The sequence below is a fragment of the Gallus gallus genome, chromosome 4 (genome assembly GCF_016699485.2).
Source record: "Gallus gallus isolate bGalGal1 chromosome 4, bGalGal1.mat.broiler.GRCg7b, whole genome shotgun sequence".
NCBI classification, from domain to species: Eukaryota; Metazoa; Chordata; class Aves; order Galliformes; family Phasianidae; genus Gallus; species Gallus gallus.
Genome location: NC_052535.1, coordinates 74,730,375 through 74,748,363, shown reverse-complemented (window position 1 = coordinate 74,748,363; position 17,989 = coordinate 74,730,375). Strand labels below are relative to the sequence as shown.

The following is a 17,989-nucleotide window of genomic DNA, read 5'->3' as shown; positions in this document are numbered from 1 at the left end:
GCAGTACTGTCCCCAAAATACTAATCTGGAGTCTGATTCTGCAGACATCGACTATGTGAATAACTTTGTTTGCACGAGTAGTCCCACTGATAATTCTCATGAGAGAGGATACTTGTCTGAACTTAAAAGTTTCCAGGCCAAGTCCTTGTATTTTGGTACTTTGATTAGAATTTATTTCACAAATGCCCACTTATCATCCTAGTAGTTCGAAAGAGTTACAGTGCCGGTATAACACATGCATTAAAAAAAAAAAACAAAAACCCAACAACCCACAAAACAACAGCAAAACTCACCTACTTCTGCAGAAAACTAGTGAAGAGGTAAAATGTTACTCTCAGGTTCTTGAACAACTGCAGTCTCAAGGCTGAGCTCGTTCCCTCATGCCCCCTATAAGAAAACCAGCCCCTCCGAGTTTCACGGTGTGAGTCAGCTGAAATTCTGAGTTGTAGAAAAGAATGCTGTAAGGGTTGAACTTCAAGTTGATACTTGAAATAGCTTTTAAACTGAAAGCCATCTATGATGTATGTTTTCATGCTTCTTACAATGCATCACTGATGGAGAAGGATATGTTTCAAGAATTAAATACTTTGTTATAGTTGTTATTTAAAAAAAAAGACCAAAACCTTCTTACAACACAATTTTAAAATAACAGAACTGAGGAATTGCCTGTACTTGTTATTTACTTGGGGGCCCTGTCTTGATAAAAACCTTAAAATATGTTTTTAAAAGTTAATGTAAAGGGAGCATTAGCTGAGAAGTGTATGCAGGAGTATTTAAAAACTACTGAAATTCTGTTCATGATATGAATGATTTGAAACTTAGATGTATCACAGCAGAGAAAGGCAAGAGTATATTTTAACTACATGGTTTCAAGAAAAGGTTTTTTCTACTTTGTAAACAAGCTGAAGTACTGCTTGGGTATGTTTTCTGTGTACAAGTCTGTATGTGAAACTGCTGTGTTTGGAGCTTGTGGAACATACAGGAGCCTATCTTGCTGAAGATGTCAAATGGGGCTTGGTATATAATACTGGACCTCTAGCTGTATTTCATGTACTGGTTAGAGTTACCTGGGTTTTAACCTGATGAATGTGTTAAATGCATGCATCATAGAATGAGCTAAGAGATAACATTTTCCATCTAGGATAAAAACAGATACAGCTTGTCTTGGGTAACTGTGCCCATCAAGCCTGGAAATTCATCTAGGGAATTAGCTATTTCAAAATAGACTAGACAAACTAGTACTGCTATTCTTTCATCTAGTCTAGGAGGGCCAAGCTGTATTCTGTGTGAGTTCTTTCCTAGGAAACAGAAATAATACAACCCCCCTTGCAATGTTTGTTTCCATAAACTACAGTAGGTTGCTCTGAAAGTCATGCATCCTATTTATTTCCATGGAAACAACAGCAGATACAGTGAGCACAATAACACTCTTAGATAGAGAAAGTTTCAGCTACAGAGCAGTTATTTTTTTCAACATAGTCACTGCCACTATCTATGCATTCTCACCAGTAATGAACAAGAACCTGCCTGCCATGCTCATAAAAATCTATGCCAGAGGAGGTGACCCATTGTTCACAGCTGTTACGGCAGTATCACTGCTAGGAAAATGTTATCTGTGCAATTTCAACAGCCCAAACAGATGGAAGTCAGAAGGTGCCAAATCAGAGTATATGGTGGCTATGGTAGGACACTCCAGCTGATATTGGCAATCTGCTTCAGTCTTCAAAATGGTCTTGGGCCTAGTATTACTATGTTGCAAGAATAAGGTAGTCATCTTCTCTGGCCTGACTCTGGCAGTTCAAGCCTTCAGCTTAGTGGACATTGTGATGTAGCAGTCAGAGTTCATGGTTTGTTCAGGTTCCAGGAAATTCAGAAGGATTGCTCCTTTCCTATCCCAAAAGAAAGTGCATGTCCATTTACCTGCTGAAGTTTGCGTCTTGATCTTTTTCTTTCATGAGGAATTCAGGTGTTGCTACTCCATGGACTGCTGTTTTCACTACAGTGGTGACACTGTATCTTGTCACCAGTAATGATGATATTGAGGAAACTGTCACCTTCGGTCTCATATTGGTTTGATATGTGCTGACAAACTTGCATATGGTGTTTTTTCTGTTCCTGTGTGGGATCCACTTGGACCAAGCTTAATAACATTCCAGTGTCACCTCCATTTTTTCCAATGAAGCTAAGATTCACCCCTGTAAACAGTTCCTTTGTCATGATCCACTGATTTGCATGGATGAGCTGACTGAGACACTTTGTTTCATGATGTGAGAGCTATGCAAGGCTGTACAGAGCAGGGCTTGTCTTTCATGTCAGTGTTACTGCTGGTGAAACATGCCACCCACACCTTGCTGTGCCCTCATCCACTGTTTGGTCTCCATAAAGGTTCAGCAAGCATCAGTGAATGTCGATGGGTGCCATTTTTTCTGCATGTAGGAATTCAGTGATATGCCTTCACTTCATGTGCCATTTTGTTGGACTGCCCCTCTGCTGCTATCTGTTACATGGCAACAAAACATAATGGGATACTGGTGGGAAGGTTCAACCTCTGCTGCTCTGCTGTACCACGAACATTCACCTCTGATGTCATGGGCCAACTTAATAAAATAGGAGTGTTTGGAACAACTTTTGTAATATGCTGCATGATGGGAAACTAACCACTGTGAACTTTTGTAGCAATGTTGATGTTCCTTAAACATATGGTTGACTTTAATGGGATAAAACATGCTCTTGAGCTTAAAATAAATCTGCATACTAACCACATGCTATGTATTAGCATGGCATTAGATTGTGTTCTTATTCCAGGTTTTTGAGTAGCTATATCCATAAAACCTGAGTTCCAAGTAGAAAAAGCATTAACTTTTGAAAGAGGAATTTTAAAATTTTCTTACTACAAGAGTAAAGTCTGTCAATAAGTAACTCTGAGGTCATTCACTTTTGTTTTGAACTTTTGAGTTTTGAGTATTTCATAGAATACAGCTCTTTCAGTTGCAAAACAGATTTTTTTTTAAACTCCTTCCCTCCCCCCCCCCCCCCCCCCCCCCCCCCCCCCCCCCCAAAAAAAAAAAAAAAATTCACCCCAGAGTCAGGCAGAGTCAGGTTTTCCTTCTGCATGGCTATACAATTAGAGCTGAGATGACTGGAAAAAATGCCAAACATTGCAGAACAGCATCATGAAGATAATCCTTACCTATGAAGGAGAATCTCATTAATTCTTCTAATTTACTGAAGTTTTTTTTAGGTGTGAAGTATTAAGAGCTAATGTGAAATTTGGGATACGTTGTGAAAAATGCTTTGTTAGTATTTGAGTCACTGCTCCTGTTTGTGACTATCATTGGTAATAAGAATAATCAATTATTGAATTATTACATCTTTTGGTATGTGATTGTATGTATAGTTTCAAGAAAAGCAGATTTTTGGCAATAAGGCCTTGTATAAGCAGCAAAGCTGTCTTCTGAATGAAAGTTTCACTGATCTCTTAGAATGTGTTCTTATTTCATAAGCTAGGAAGTTGTCTCCAGTATTTCTCACTGAATCCTGTTCTTCATTTTGCTACGCAAGTTTATTACTGGAGCTTCTTTTCATTTGGGGTATGTTTTGAGCATACACTGACTTCTGCAGTCAGGAAGATATATGCTGGATTGGCTCAAACTCGGGGTGTTTATGTATGTCCTGTTTTTTTTAAGTCTGTTTATTGTTTATATTTTCTTCTCCTTAAAGCATTGATTCTTAAGCACCTGTCTGGCTTCAGTCTGAAAATATGAGCATGGGAAGGGTTAATAACACATTTGTGAAGGTGTAGGTAGCAGAAGAATAATGAGTTCAGGTAGAGAATACGTTTTTGAGCAGCCCTGAAGGGGGTGAACAGTTATTCCTTGTTAATCACGGATGTGAAAAATCCTTCCCTTGGCTAATCCTACATGGTTTAAGGGCAATGCAGAGTGCATTCCTCATCTTAGAACAGGGAGGAGATCACGAAGCCTGCGGTGCTAATCACTTACCAAAAGAATGTGAGACCATCTTACAGGAATTGTACTGGGGCATCTGTATTTATAGTTAAAAAAAATACTACAGTAATTATCCTGTATTAGCAGACTTTTGTTGAAATAGCTTCAGATATCTTCTCTAGAAAAGTTTCTGGTAAATCAGAAATAGACAAAGTCTGTCTTTGAAGATGATTATTTAAAAAGAGAAGCAGTGTTGTAATAGCACTATAAAAATCAGATTATATGGCTACGCTTTGATTGCAGAATAATACAAAATATTTGATAAAACTGTTAAGTCTGAGCGATGTTCTTCTTCTGAAATCCTTGTAAACTTTCTTTATTATTTTTAATATATTTTACTCATTTGAATGTAGTTTCTCATGGGATTCCTTTTGTAGGTCTAGAAGTCAAATTGCAGTGAGAAGTCCTGTTTGCTCTTTGCAGACCTTTTTACAAATTCCAGGGCAGGAAGGCTGTTTATTTTTCCCACATCTGTTTTGTGCTCATCCTTTGTGACACTGTTTGCTGGATGCTCTTCTTTCTTGCTTCTACTGAAATGGGTAATTTGCACAGTTGCAAAATGTTGAAACCAAATCTTATTCTACAGAACTGTATTTTCATCATTTTTCTTTCAAATAGTGTTTTGCATTCAGAATACATTTTAAATTGATGCGACAAAGCACTGATATTAAATGTAAAGCTATACATTTTACTTCTGCTCTGAAAAAATTCTGTTTATCCTTTTTAATTAAAAAAATAATAAATAAAAACGGATTTAATATTAATGGTCTCAGGTAAAAAATGACCTGCCAAAGTGCATTGCATTTTCATATACTATATTTGAGAGAGAATCGAAAATGTTCCTTACTTTAACTGCAGAAGCCTCAGTTTTACCTGGAATTTTACAGTTAAACTCTAAATTACATGATGGTTTTGGCTACAGGACTGTTGCTTCAGTGACTCATGCTGTTATATTACCTCACTTAATCTGAAGAGTCTGCATGAAAACTAAATAGTAAGCAATGTCTTTTTTCTTTCATAGTTCGTAGTGTATTTTGTTGGCTTGTTTTAATAATAGCCTAGACTAATAATCAGATACAATGAGTAATTCCTATCTTAATTTTCTTAGAACACACCAGCCTGTCTGAGTGTAGGTTGGCAAGATGCCTGTACAGGTGCTACACAAGAGTACTTGAATGAAAACTTACTGTGTAAAGACAAGTCTATCTAGACTGTTAGCAGTCCATTCTTGCCTGCTTTCTCTACAGTCTCCCCAAAATTTATCTAAACTCCACATGATGAATCAACTCCCTCACTCTAGTCAATTCCTTGTTCTCTCTCTCTCTCTCTTTTTTTTTTTTTTTTAGATTTCTTTCTTTCTTGGAAGTTATCCATATATTGTCAGAAAATCATCCTTGCTTCATCTGATATTTGATTCTCTATTACTTTAGGGAGGTTTTATAAATTTCCTTTCCTTCTTAGGGGTATGTGTCCATTACAAGATAATTTTTAAAGAGATAGATATTTTAAGTTATCTATTGTTTTTGAGTGGTCTTAAAGGAGTAGTGAGATGTGGCTGTATGCTGTACAAACTTTAAAATAAGTAGTTCATTTAATTGGTGTGGTCTGGTGAGTACTGAGGTTGTTTTGCATTCTTCCATGCACTACAGTGAAGTGTTGGTACTTGATTTTTTTTTCCTTTCCATTTTCTAGATGAGGACAATTGTGTTGCAGACAAGATTTGTGCCCTAGTTGTTATCAAGGATATATTTTTTTCCTACATCATGACTAAATAAACTTCTGGAGCAACAAGCCATTTTTGTCTAAACGATGAGTCTTCAATGCACTGGCAAGTGAAAGTTGTCAGAATTGGAAGATTTAAAGGTTTCTTACCTTGAATCCTCTCTGGTTTTACAGCCAGGGAGCTCTGTGTTGATATTCTTGCTGCATTCCCATTTCTACTTCATCAGTCAGGGTGATAATAATGAGGACAGGTCTGGGTGCAGAACAGGAAGGCTGCAGGCATTGCCAAGTTCTTTCTCAGACTGGGACTCTCTTGTGACCTCCTGGCAGTTGGCTGTAATAGGAAATTGCTTGTTCTGTCAAAAAGAGTGAACCAGTCTTAAGCATGGTAGAGGTCTTTGACTGATGCCCTTATTCTTACTCTCCCTTAGAGTTCTCTGCATCACTTAATTGTAATTTAAGTTTTATATGTTAATTTGTAAATCAAACAGAATGGAAAATCATGATTTCTCAAAGTAGCATAAAATCCAATGGATTATACTGATGGAGTCACAGAATAGGAGATTCGAAGGAAGCGCTATAGATTTTCTAGTCAGTGTCACCAATTAAAGCAAGATCAACCAGAGCTGGTGGCTGAGGGCTGTTTCCTTTTGGGTTTCAAATGTTCCCAATGATGTATAATCTACAGTGTTACTGGGAAACATATTCCAGTGTTTGACTCACAGAAAATGCATACCTTGTGTTTTATATCAAATCCAAATTTAGCTGTCTTTCTTAGCCTAGTAATTATTTCACCTGGTAAATGGAACCCTGATTAAGTTGTTCTTGAGCTGGGACAAACTCAAACTTAGGCGTGCAAATACCCTGGGCTTTTCAGATTCCAATTTTGGAATCTGAAATTTTGGCCTCAGGTAGACCTAACACTGTTTTTTTTTGGAACAGAGAAGGAAGGCTTGCCTTCCTTGCTGACTTAAGCCTGAATTAAGCTCCGTGTAAGTTCTCTTGTGAGGGAACAGGACTATTCACACTATGTCTGTCTTTCTGAACTTGTTATACCTAGGGTTGGGTCTCTAGGCTTGATGGTTAAGTCAGTAGAAACCTGTCCCAGTAGCTTCCCATTTTAAGATGCTCTCATTGTTTTGAGATTTGATTCTGTGCTTTCTGAGATACCAGTGCCTGAATTGGTATTAGACCTCAGCAGATGTGTATCCCTGTAACTTGCTGGAACTACTTGAGGAGCCTGGTGGTCTCAGTTGTTGTGAGTAGAAAGTGCTGTTGCATGAACATCAGCAGGTTTTTTTTTTTGATGTGTCCTTTGATATGAAATTTACCATCAATGATTTTTTTTTGTTTATTTTTTAAATGTTATGAATATTTTTCAAATGACCTTCAGGGAAAAGAAGTTACGTTCTAATTTTAAGTGGTTTGATAGTAATGTCTTCTAACATGGTTATCAATGAGCAGTATGTTTGGATGTGATCCTTTGTTGGAGAATAGAGTTTCTAAGCTATACAATACTGTGCAGAAAGTGTATTTACTTCTCAGCTTACTTCAGAGGAGGAATGAAGAATAATGGCTTCTGCTCTCATTAACTTTGTGTGAGTTGGAAGCCTTGTATCATTCCTGAAGCAATGGGTGTAGAATAAAATGTATTTGTGCATTGTATCTAGAGTTTCAGAAGGCTCTCAGTCTCTCTGCATCCAATGGGACTGTCTGTTTCTAATTAGAGTACAGTTGATTTATAATTTACTTGAGAACTGATCTAAGCTAAGAAGAGTTCCAAGTTATCTCGAGGGCTTCTGCTTTCTTGGGGGCCTATGGCTAGAACTGCATTTACTTGAACAAAAAACAGCTGGAAGTATTTTAGCTGGGCTTTTTTAACCTGAAGGAGACAACTTGTAGGGGACAAAATAGCAGCTTTCCAGTACCTGTGAAAAAGTTATCAAGAAGCTGGAACTATGCTCATCACTGTGCTGAGACAAGCATAAATTGAAAGGAGTGGATATGAGAACTCAAGTGCTGGAACAAATCATTTTCCCAGTGAGGCTGTGCTGTTTGTCCTTAAAGCCTCTACTAGATGTAGCCCTGACCAACTGGCCTGGTCTCATAACTAATCCTGCTTTGAGCAGAAGTTGGAGACCTCCTGGCATCCCATATTGTGAAGGTTCCTTCAGAACAAGGATGGAGCAGTGTAAGGATAGACTACACAGGACTTCTTTGGCTGTATGTAGTTGATTACAGGGGGATTAGAAGCAAGTTACAGGGAAGGTACTAACTAGTCTGGAAAACAAATACAGACCTGCTTGTGAATTACAGCAATTGCAGATGATTACAGTGCAAATAGCGTAATCAAGAACTTTTTTTTTTAATCTTCCTTTCTTCCTCCTTTCTGCATGATTGATAGTGGATCACAGTTACTGTGGCAAGAAAGCTTGAGACAGGCATTGAATGGACAGGTGGCATGGCGAGGCATCATTGGGTTGAGATGTCTATAACTGGGAACCTGACATGCTCTCTCCACAACTTTTTCTGCCTCTAGCTCCGCCATTCAGTTCATGTCCTCTGACTTTTCACACACGATGAGTAAAAACCAGACATGTTTCAATTTCTGCAAAGATATCCTGTTCTCTAGAGCTCTTTACAAATGAAAAGATTTTTCATAGGAGCAGTGATAATAATCACAGATGTGCATTTATCTCTTAATCCATTTTTTTACCTTCACTGTTTGCTTCACTTTGTAACCTGTTGTTTTTCTGGACCAACATTTTATCTGTCTGTTAGTATCAAACTTCCTGTAAAGACTGCCTGCCCATCTGCCAAAGAGTCACCTTTTGTATTCTTAATCTGATTTTCTGAAAGCTGTAATATCTTTGAGTATATTCATGTACTTCTTCCATCATTTCACTTCAAAGTTGTTTTTCTAGCACATTCTATATTTAGAAGACTGAACTCTGGAGGCTTTAAAGTGAAGTGTTTAAAGCATTTTTTGTAATTCAGGTATTATGTGGACTTTTCTTGAATTTGTCATGAAGAGCTGAAGAATTTACTTGAGCCAGTCTGTCAGTTTGCCCAATCTAAATGCTGGATTCAGTAATGCAAACAAAAGTTGTATTTATTTCAACTGGGGCTCAGTTTTGTTGCATTGAAAGAATTATGTAATGTCATACCCTCACCCACTTATTTCTGGCCACTACCAGCGACTTTATAGCTGAAGGTACTGCAATATTAGAAGAGATTCTCCAGTGCATTTTTTGTTGCTTGTGCCACTAACACTTCATCTCTTCTGAGCTCTCTTCCTTTCTTTGAGAAACGCAGAATTTTCTATCTCAGTTAGGAAATTGAAAGGGGAAAGTATGGAATGTTTCATCACTGTTTCTTCAATGCCATACCTTGAACTTAATGTCAGCTCTGGGAGAGCAGTTCAGTTGATTCAACTGAAATTTCTCCTCTCAAATTGTCCCATGGGAAATGCTGTTCACACACAAGCTGCAGAGAGGTCTGTGCTGACATACAGAAAGAAAAAGTGTTCTTTTTCTGTATGTTTTTACTCTGCAGTAGCTGTAGTTTTTTTTTTTCCTTTGCCTTCCCGTATCTGTGGTTACCTCAGATTTCAATTTCCTGGGGACACGTCTGTCTCATGCCATGTCTGCATGTTGAGGACAGGTGTTGCTCTTTCAGACAAAATACGGCTTGAGGCAAAGGTGAGGCCATGTGAAAAGATGGCAATGCCTGTATCAGAGCCATGAACTGTTTTAAAGTAGGAATGTGTTTTCTGGACTGTGCAAGTGGCTCTGTATCGAAGATTGCAAACTCTTCAGAGCTGGCTGTATGCCTGAAAGCTGTTGTGTTCAGGATAATGGTGGATGCGTTCCAGATTGACACCATGTCCTTTTCATTCACTTGCTGTTATTATTATTATTTTTAACAGAACTATCTATTGCAGTCTTGAAAAAATCATTTCAGTAATGACTAGTTCACAGAATTTCTTTGTTAGAAATTTAAGACAAATTTACCCTACTGAAAAAAAAAACCATCTTGTTATATATAATACTTTACATACATATATATAAACACATACATAAAAATAAGCATAGCTGAAGCCTCTTTCTTGAAATAGTACTTAGTGCTGTAAAAGAAATATCTTCCATTGATGCCTACAAAAAAGTTAGTAATACTTTATAATTTGGCTCAGGCAATTAGTGATGGCCACGTTTTTGGTAGAGAAAGCTCTGCTCTAAAAGGAGCTACAGTGACACAGATGAAACAATTAAAAGTAGATACTACAAAATACTGAATTCATGAATGGTCAGTAGCTCATTTAACTCATGTCCCCTCAATTCACTTAGTGCTCAAAGAATAAAGTTTTAAATTTCAACCTTAGAAGGTTGAAACACTTCTAAGTGCCAAGCTCAGTTGGTAGAAGCTGTTGAGTCATGAATGTACTTCTATGAGTGCTTGATTAATTCCTGTATTTGACTTATTACCAGCATTTAATTTTAATGCCTGTACAGCAGCACATGCACCCTTTGTTGACAGTATGTGTACACAGTTGTGCGGACTGTGTGAACTGTAGGTGCTAATAGAAACTGGCGGTCTAAATATGGAAAGTTACATACTAACACAAGTATTTGACGCATGAAGTATACTTTTAAAGTGATGCTGAGCGTATCTTTCTAAGACTGTTGTTGCATTTTTGAATTTTTTTTCTCTTTTTTTTTTTTTGAAACACCTTGTGGAATGCCTTGGTAAATATGTATTGATTCCAAGTAATGCAACTACTGTAGGGATAAAATAAATATCAGTCCATACTGTGCAGTCTGGTGGCTAGGAATGCCTTAGAAGCAATGTATTGAGAAGCACTGTGTGTTGCAAACTAGGGTTTGTGATGAGCTTCTTAGGAGGAAGCACTTTTTTCAGTATGCTGCTTTGCTTGAATGGCAGGTGGCATGTGTGTTGCATTCCTTAAAAATAAAAACCTGTTTGGAGTTTGAATTGTTGAATGATATGACTGTGTGCTACTCCAGGGCTGTCACTTAAAAGAATAATCTGCACTATGTGTTAAATAAATAATTAAATAATCGTGAAAACGGGACACATTTGTCTTTGGGAGGGGGTTGTTCTGCTGCTTATGGTTATACTGCAGGGGACTTGGAACTTGTTACCTCAGGCTAAACAGGTTTGAAGCTGGTCAACATATTCCATCAGAAATCTCATAGACAAATGGGTATTTTCAAATCCCAGATGCAATTTTTCTTTTGTAGCATTTTTATGTATCTTACATACAACTGACTTTTATTTTCTTAAGTTAACTTTGGTGTATTTTATAGCTGTGGACAAAACTAAAAATACAATTAAACTTGTAATGCTGAATTTAAGTTGGAACTTTATGATTTTCTGTCTTTCATTTGATCAGAGTTTCTGTAACAGCCTTGTTGCTTTTGTTGCTGCTGAAATAGGTTATAAGGGTCTTTAGATATATTCTCTCATTACTTAACTAAGTGTATGCATTTGATACATGTTCCTTTGAACAGTATTTCATGGTCAGAAAATGTGTGTGTTCACTTCACTGTACCAAGAGGAGCACAGAGTTGGAGAAAGATTGAAGTTACTCTGCTGGCTTTGTATTTTTAGTTTTCTGGTTGGTTATGCAGGATAGAATCCTGACTTAATGGTTGATTCACACTACAGAAATTCAAAATAATCTTTCATAAAATGAAATAGGTAATACAGTCTGTTGGGGAAACCAGAAAATGTAATTAGTCCATGGTAAATTTACTGCTGGACCATGTCTCCGCTAATGGACCAGCATTACATAGCCTTTAAGATCAGCTGGTTGCAGCACAGTGATCTGCTCAAAGTGTATGCACTGTATTGTTGAAGCACTTCAGTTGTAATTTAACACAACCTTTTCTTTTTCTTTCAAAAGGCGCCTAAACAGAAATAACCTCCAGTTGCTTTCTGAACTGCTCTTTCTGGGGACGCCGAAGTTATACAGGCTGTAAGTAGGCACAATCCAGTAACTGTTATTCTAGAACTATTCTTGGTGTTGTTTTGTTGTTCTGTCTTGCGTTGGGTTTTTGTCTTTTGCCTCAAACGGAGCCAAAATACATTTAGGAACACTGATCTTCTAAGTACTTTGACTACTTAGTAGGAATTTTTTTTAGAACCTAGGTTAGAAACTGATACTAAATACTGTTTCATCCTTTCCTGTTTCTTTTAAGAACTCTTGTTGAAGGAATGTTCTGGCTTTTTTTTCTCGTGTTTGGTCTGGGGGATTAGGTGTTTTTTTTGTTTGTTTGCTTGCTTCCTCTGTTAAAATAGCTGTGTGACTGTGGAGATTATGGCCCAGCAATATAGCACTGTACAGTGCTTTGTCTTTGTTATGTTCTGGTTTTGTGGCTCTACACGCTTTACCAGAAAAATCAGCATTGACAAATGGTAGCCTGTGGAGATGTCTCCTGTGTCCCTCAGAAAGAAAACAAAGGTCACAACATAAACCGAGGATAGAAAAAGCTATGAAATATTTTACAATAAATACAATTGATAGTAAATTGGGTAAGTTTTATGGTTTTATTATTTTCTTTAGTTTGATAATCTTTTACTTGTGGCAAATTTTTTCAAATATTTTGACCCACTGGCTCTATTTTAAGAACCTACTCATTTATACTATAGTATAAACATGGAATTAAGTTCAGATAATGATTTCTGCATTTATCCATACAATCACTTGTAACAAAATACATTACAAAGCAACTTCATGTTATAAGATGAGGTATGAATAGGATACAACATGGCATTCTTAAATAGGCTCTGAAAAGATGGTAAAGTTTAGCTCTACTTTAGTTAAATATATGTATTTGACACTTTTATTTAGGGTTCAGGTGAGACTTCTGCTGTTGAAACTCAAAAACAATGATTTCATCCTTTGTGTGCTTGGAAAAAAATATGTGTAGGTGGAGGAAGACAGAGTTCTTCTGGTTTGTTTTTACTTCAGTATATAAAAATGTTCCTGAGAACAAATGTTATAATGAAGCTTTTATATTTTAAGAGTTGATTTCTGTTCTAATATCACAAAATAATAGTTCTTTTTCCCTCTATTCTAGTAATTTGAAATGGTAAACTGAAAATGATGCTATTACTGGTATAAACATTTACTTCTGTGTATTTTTGTTTCTTTTGTTTGCTTTTGTTTCTCAAACTTCCCTGTAGACACAATGAGTTGTTAAATTACTAGACCAGAAAGCTCCTGAAGGCTTTTGTTCTGACAAACAAAAATATTTTTTCTCTGCTATTATATTATAATATATTCATGTGTGGTTTTATATATTAAGAGTTCAGTTTTTTCTATAATTTCCATCAGCAATCATGGAGATATTACTTCCATCAGGAAGGAAAATGAAAGGGATTTATGATCATTTTATTATTCCACCCATAGTGTAAAGGTTGTTATCTAAATTTGTATAAAAAAGAAATGAGCTGTAATTTGCAGGGAAAAAAATGGATGCGCGCTTCAGGCAAAATCATACTTGAATATATTTAACTCAGAATTGTATATTTGATAAAAGCTAGTCTTAAATCTCTAATATCTTTTGACAAAGCACACAACTGCTCATAGTGTATATGGTGGGAAGTAAAAGATCACTGTCTTCATAGTATTAAATTTCCTCTGCCTAAGGGTTATTGTTGATCAGACCATGAAAGTGAATGTCTGGTTATAATGTATTCATTTTTAAAAGAAAATAAGAGTGATACTAGAAATCAGCAGTTGCTTAAATGAAATCCGTAGTTAAAAAGTGTCTAACCAACAAAAGGATTGACAGTAGTTAAATGTTTACTTGGTCAACTTTCAGATTACATATACTTTGACCACTTGAGTATAAAGTCATTTGGGTTTTTTTTGCATCTTTTGTTTTAAGTGCTTATGTGTATTTATATCCAAATGAATATATCTTGAAGGAGAATTAAAAGTTCTCTAAACATGATCAATAAAATGTATAATAGACTTTGGGTTTAGTATTTATTTTTGGCATTTAGCAGCTAATCAAACATTGTGTGCACTGCATGTTTTCAGCATACTATCGAGCTTCTGTGAATAATAATTACCATTTGACCCTTGGCTGTAAATGAGATGCCAGGTGAAGAAGCACATATGCTTGTTGTGTAGCCTAAATGCAATATAAAAGAAAGAGGGTACACTGTATATGAATTATGATTAGACACAGTTGGTTGCCGCCAGCGGCCGGCTATGCTTTCCCTTTGCTGTCTGCTCCAATTTCTCTTTGGACGGGTTGAGAGAGCACTGCATGTTCAGGTCAAGATGTTTGCCTAGAAATAGTAGTACAGTTGCAGCTGTGTTTGCTGGAGCAAGAGACTAGTTTAAATAGCATTACCATTTATCCAGTCCATTAACAGAACTCTGTAAAATAATACCAACTCTGCATAAACTACAGGACAGTGTAATAAAATTACAAGCACTTGTTGACAGATGGGAAGTGTAAGTAAAGGAAAGCGATAGGTTGAGAGTTTAAAAGAGACAGTGCATTATTTCCCATGTCTGGAGACTCTATTTTCAAAGGTAATTAGATGAATTATTTTTCAGGTTATTTTCTTTCAGATTTATCAGCCTTTTGAGAAATCTCTTGGAACTGGTTAAAATGGATAATTTAGTCAAAGCAGAAACTGATTCTCCCATTAAGAGTTATCTGCAGAGGTGTTTTGACACATACATTTCAATAGGAAGTAGTATGCTAAAAATAGTCTGACTAGTGCTGAAGGGTATATTAATCTTACCTTGCAAGATCTCTTTCAAAGAAAAACATACATGTACCTCTGTTTTGACGCAATGATGTTAGGTGCTGTTGTAAATCCCACAGGGTAATACAAGTCCTGCTTCAACAAGTAGCACAGGATGTGTTGTTTCCAGTGACCCGTGTGCCTGCTCGCAGTGACTCACCCAGCATCCATGAGGGTGCTTTAATGCGGGGAGCTGGAGAGGGCTTAGCTGAGGCAAATGGATTTTGACTGCTTTCTTTGGCTGGTTAGAGCACAGCTCATTGATTGCCGTTTGCTGCAGGATACCGAGGACCAGACCCAAAGCTTTTGGAGAAATTGGTTTTAAAAGATACCTTTCTAAATCAGTGGCATGTAAAAGGGTATTGGATTCTACACACAAAACCTGTCCCTTTTAGTTTTCATTTCTTGCACTTGGAAGGAGGTGAAGTTCCCTTACTGACCAGTATTTTTTGTATGAATTGGGCAGCACTGGCTTTGAAAGAAGCAGTCTTTCTTGTTGACATGGTCTGATTTTGCATGTTAGAAAGGAAAGACAGCTAATATGATGTACTTGAAAAGAAACGTTGTGAATTAGAGTTTTCTCCTCTGTCAGGAAAATAAGCACTTGGTTATGAGATGTCTGTTGGTGACTTAAAGGCAAAACAGAAATCAAATAGTTAATAATTAAAGAAAAAACATAAACATAAAAAAGGGAAAAAATAAAAACTTTCAAAAATAATTGTAGGCCAGAACAGCAGCAGCAGCAGCAACAACAACAAACCACGCTGCATGGGGGGCCCTCGCAAAAATTCCTCCTGAATTAATTTCTGCCAGCTATGATTAAAGTGCGTGGTACTAGATGTGTCAGACACCATAGTCTCTGCTTCATTTTACTCTTGGCCTCTCTGGCCCCTGCCACAATAAATCCCACAATGGCTGGGCAGGAATTGCAGGTTACAGTTGCCAGGGTTACCGTTGTCCAGCCGGGCTGCCATCATCACTCATCCGCCCGCTGCCCCGCGTGCTCCTGTCGCGGGGAGAAGGAAAGTTCTGCTGTTTTTCCAGCTGCTGCAGGGGAACCTGTGATTTGCATCATTTCCTGTCATACCTTTTCATTTTTTATTTTTCTTATGACGAAGGTAAAAAGTAATCAGAGATAGGAATGGGAAATAAAGGAAAAAAGTGATGGTGTATATGAGATGCTAAAGCAGTGACTTTCAAAGTATTTTAAGATGCTGGCTTCGTTTTTAAGGTAGCTGTATTTGGGGCTTAATTTATCTGTCATATCCCATGCCTTTTAATGGTAAGCATAACAATAGAGGCTGCAGTTGTAATTTGGTAGATAAGGTGTTTATCTTCAATTGGAATGCCTTAATTAGTGAAGAAATCGCTCATTAGGAAATGCTTGTTATCATGCCTCTGAAATCTTCCTGCAACTGCAGACAGGTGGCTCTCGGTGTTGAAAGTCCAAAGGGGTGTTTCCCCTTCCTTGACAGCACTGTTGGTGAGTCTCTCCTCTTCCACAGGCAGGTTGGTAGAGGAGCTGCTGTTGGATCAGAGTAACAGGGAAGCTTTCCTTCTGCTCTGTGCTGCGGTATTACTGTGCCTTATTGCAGAGGTCTACTGGTTGTCTAACAAAAGATTTATTGGGACAGGATACTTTTTTTTTTTCATTTCTCCGTTAATTATTAATTGAAATTGTTGTTAGATTCTTCCTGGTAGTGGGGTTTTTTTTCTGCCATTGTTTTCAGCTTTTATGGTTTGCTATGAAGCATTCTAGCAGTCTCCATGTAATCTTTCAGAGTTTTTTCCTTTTAACAAAGTGTTATTGCATATAGTATATGTATAAAATGAGTGTACAGTTTTGGCTTTGTGATATTGTAAGCTAGTAATTAAAAGGAAATCTTTAACACGCAAGACTAATTACTATTTCTTGCAATCTGGACACCTCATTTTCAGATTTGCTAATGGAGTGTATTGTCACCAATTTAAAGTTGTGCTCCCCCAGTCTAGAATGTTTTCAGAGTGAGTTTGGTACCCTGTGCTGCAAGACCACTGTCAGTTCTGCGAGATTTATTTTTTGCTTTATTACAATCTGTAGCTAAAAACAGAACTACTTAAGAATACAAGAATTGCTAGATGGTTGAAATACCGATGTTGAGGTTTGTTGCCTGTACAAAGGAGCTCAGTAACCAAGAGTAGATGACCTGTCATACTGGGTTTGTTATACTTCTTCTCTGGCATTCATTTCTGGCATGGAAGATCAATGAGATAAATTTCTGAAAGATTTTATGAAGACTGTTTTGTTGTTGTTGTTTGTTTGTTTTTTGTGGGTTTTTTTGCTTCTCTATCATTTTTTAATCTAGAGATAAAGGGAAATCAGGAACTAGATAATTTTGTGCAGCTTAGCTTGTGTGTGCATCTTTCTTCTCATCCCCTTACGTCTACCTTTTGGTTCTCATTCTCTGCTATAACATTTCAAAACTGAAAATCTCATCACTCTTTGCAATGCAGTGAGCAAAACAAATACCACTACTGCTTTGCTTCAGACATAAGCCATTTTTATGTATGGTAAAAGATGACAAGATGACTTTATAGAGATCTTGGAAGCACTGAAAAACTCATACAGTGCATCAGGTGGTTTGTTTGTCAAGCACGGAAACAAGAACATATATATGCATTTCATGTGCAATTTGCAGTAGTTATATCCTAGCAACAGCAAACATTCAGCCTTAGCTTTAGTTGAGTGGAAGTGTTGGTGGAACCAGAATGAACTTTTGAAATGTAATCATGGTGAGGAGTGGGGAGGGGGGAGGAACAATGAGTAAAATCCATTATCACTATGTTTCACCGTTATTATTTAGAGTTCAAATATAAGTCTTCATGCCCTTTGGTACTTTAGAGTCCTAATCTGTGTGCTTTCCATGAGCTATTCTATTTTTTGTATTTTTACAGCACCGCTGCATAGGGGTAAAAAATAGTGTACCAAATGCACACAATTAAACATTTCTGCTTGATGTAGTAATGACATTTAGAAAAAAATGGAAAAAAAATAATTCTTATGGGCTGGGTCTCTCAATATCATTATTTGTTTTTAATTTTGAGATAATTGAACGGTATGTTTAAGTTGCAGTTCAGTTTGCCTTCCTTTACTTATAAAAGGACACTTTTTTCTTAATGGCAGTTTTTCATTTTCAGTGGGATAAAATGGCATATTGCATGAGATTTTGGGGCTGTAAACTAACTCTGCAGCTAAGCAGATCATTAAATCTTTACATAATCTGCAGTACTGAAGCTATAGTTTAGTATTTGCACTGTATGTTTGTTTGTGCTTCTACCGATTGGCTTTCATTATAGTAAACATTCCAAAACTGTTTATAATTTCTTTTAACCTTAATGTTGAAATCATGTTAAACATCAAGCAAACAGAATTATAGCTTACTATGATTGTTCTGAACCAACATAAATAATCTGCGGTATTCAGAATC

General features: G+C 36.9%; 1 protein-coding gene across 9 annotated transcripts in view; it reads left to right on the top strand.

The window, feature by feature from the left end:
- SLIT2 (slit guidance ligand 2) overlaps positions 1-17,989 on the top strand; it is a 245,505-nt gene that overhangs the window by 8,281 nt on the left and 219,235 nt on the right. For all 9 annotated transcript variants that reach the window (XM_015285716.4, XM_025149451.3, XM_025149453.3 and 6 more), the window contains exon 4: positions 11,656-11,727. In XM_015285716.4, coding sequence (XP_015141202.3) covers positions 11,656-11,727 — 72 coding nt within the window. The remainder of the gene's footprint in view (positions 1-11,655; positions 11,728-17,989) is intronic.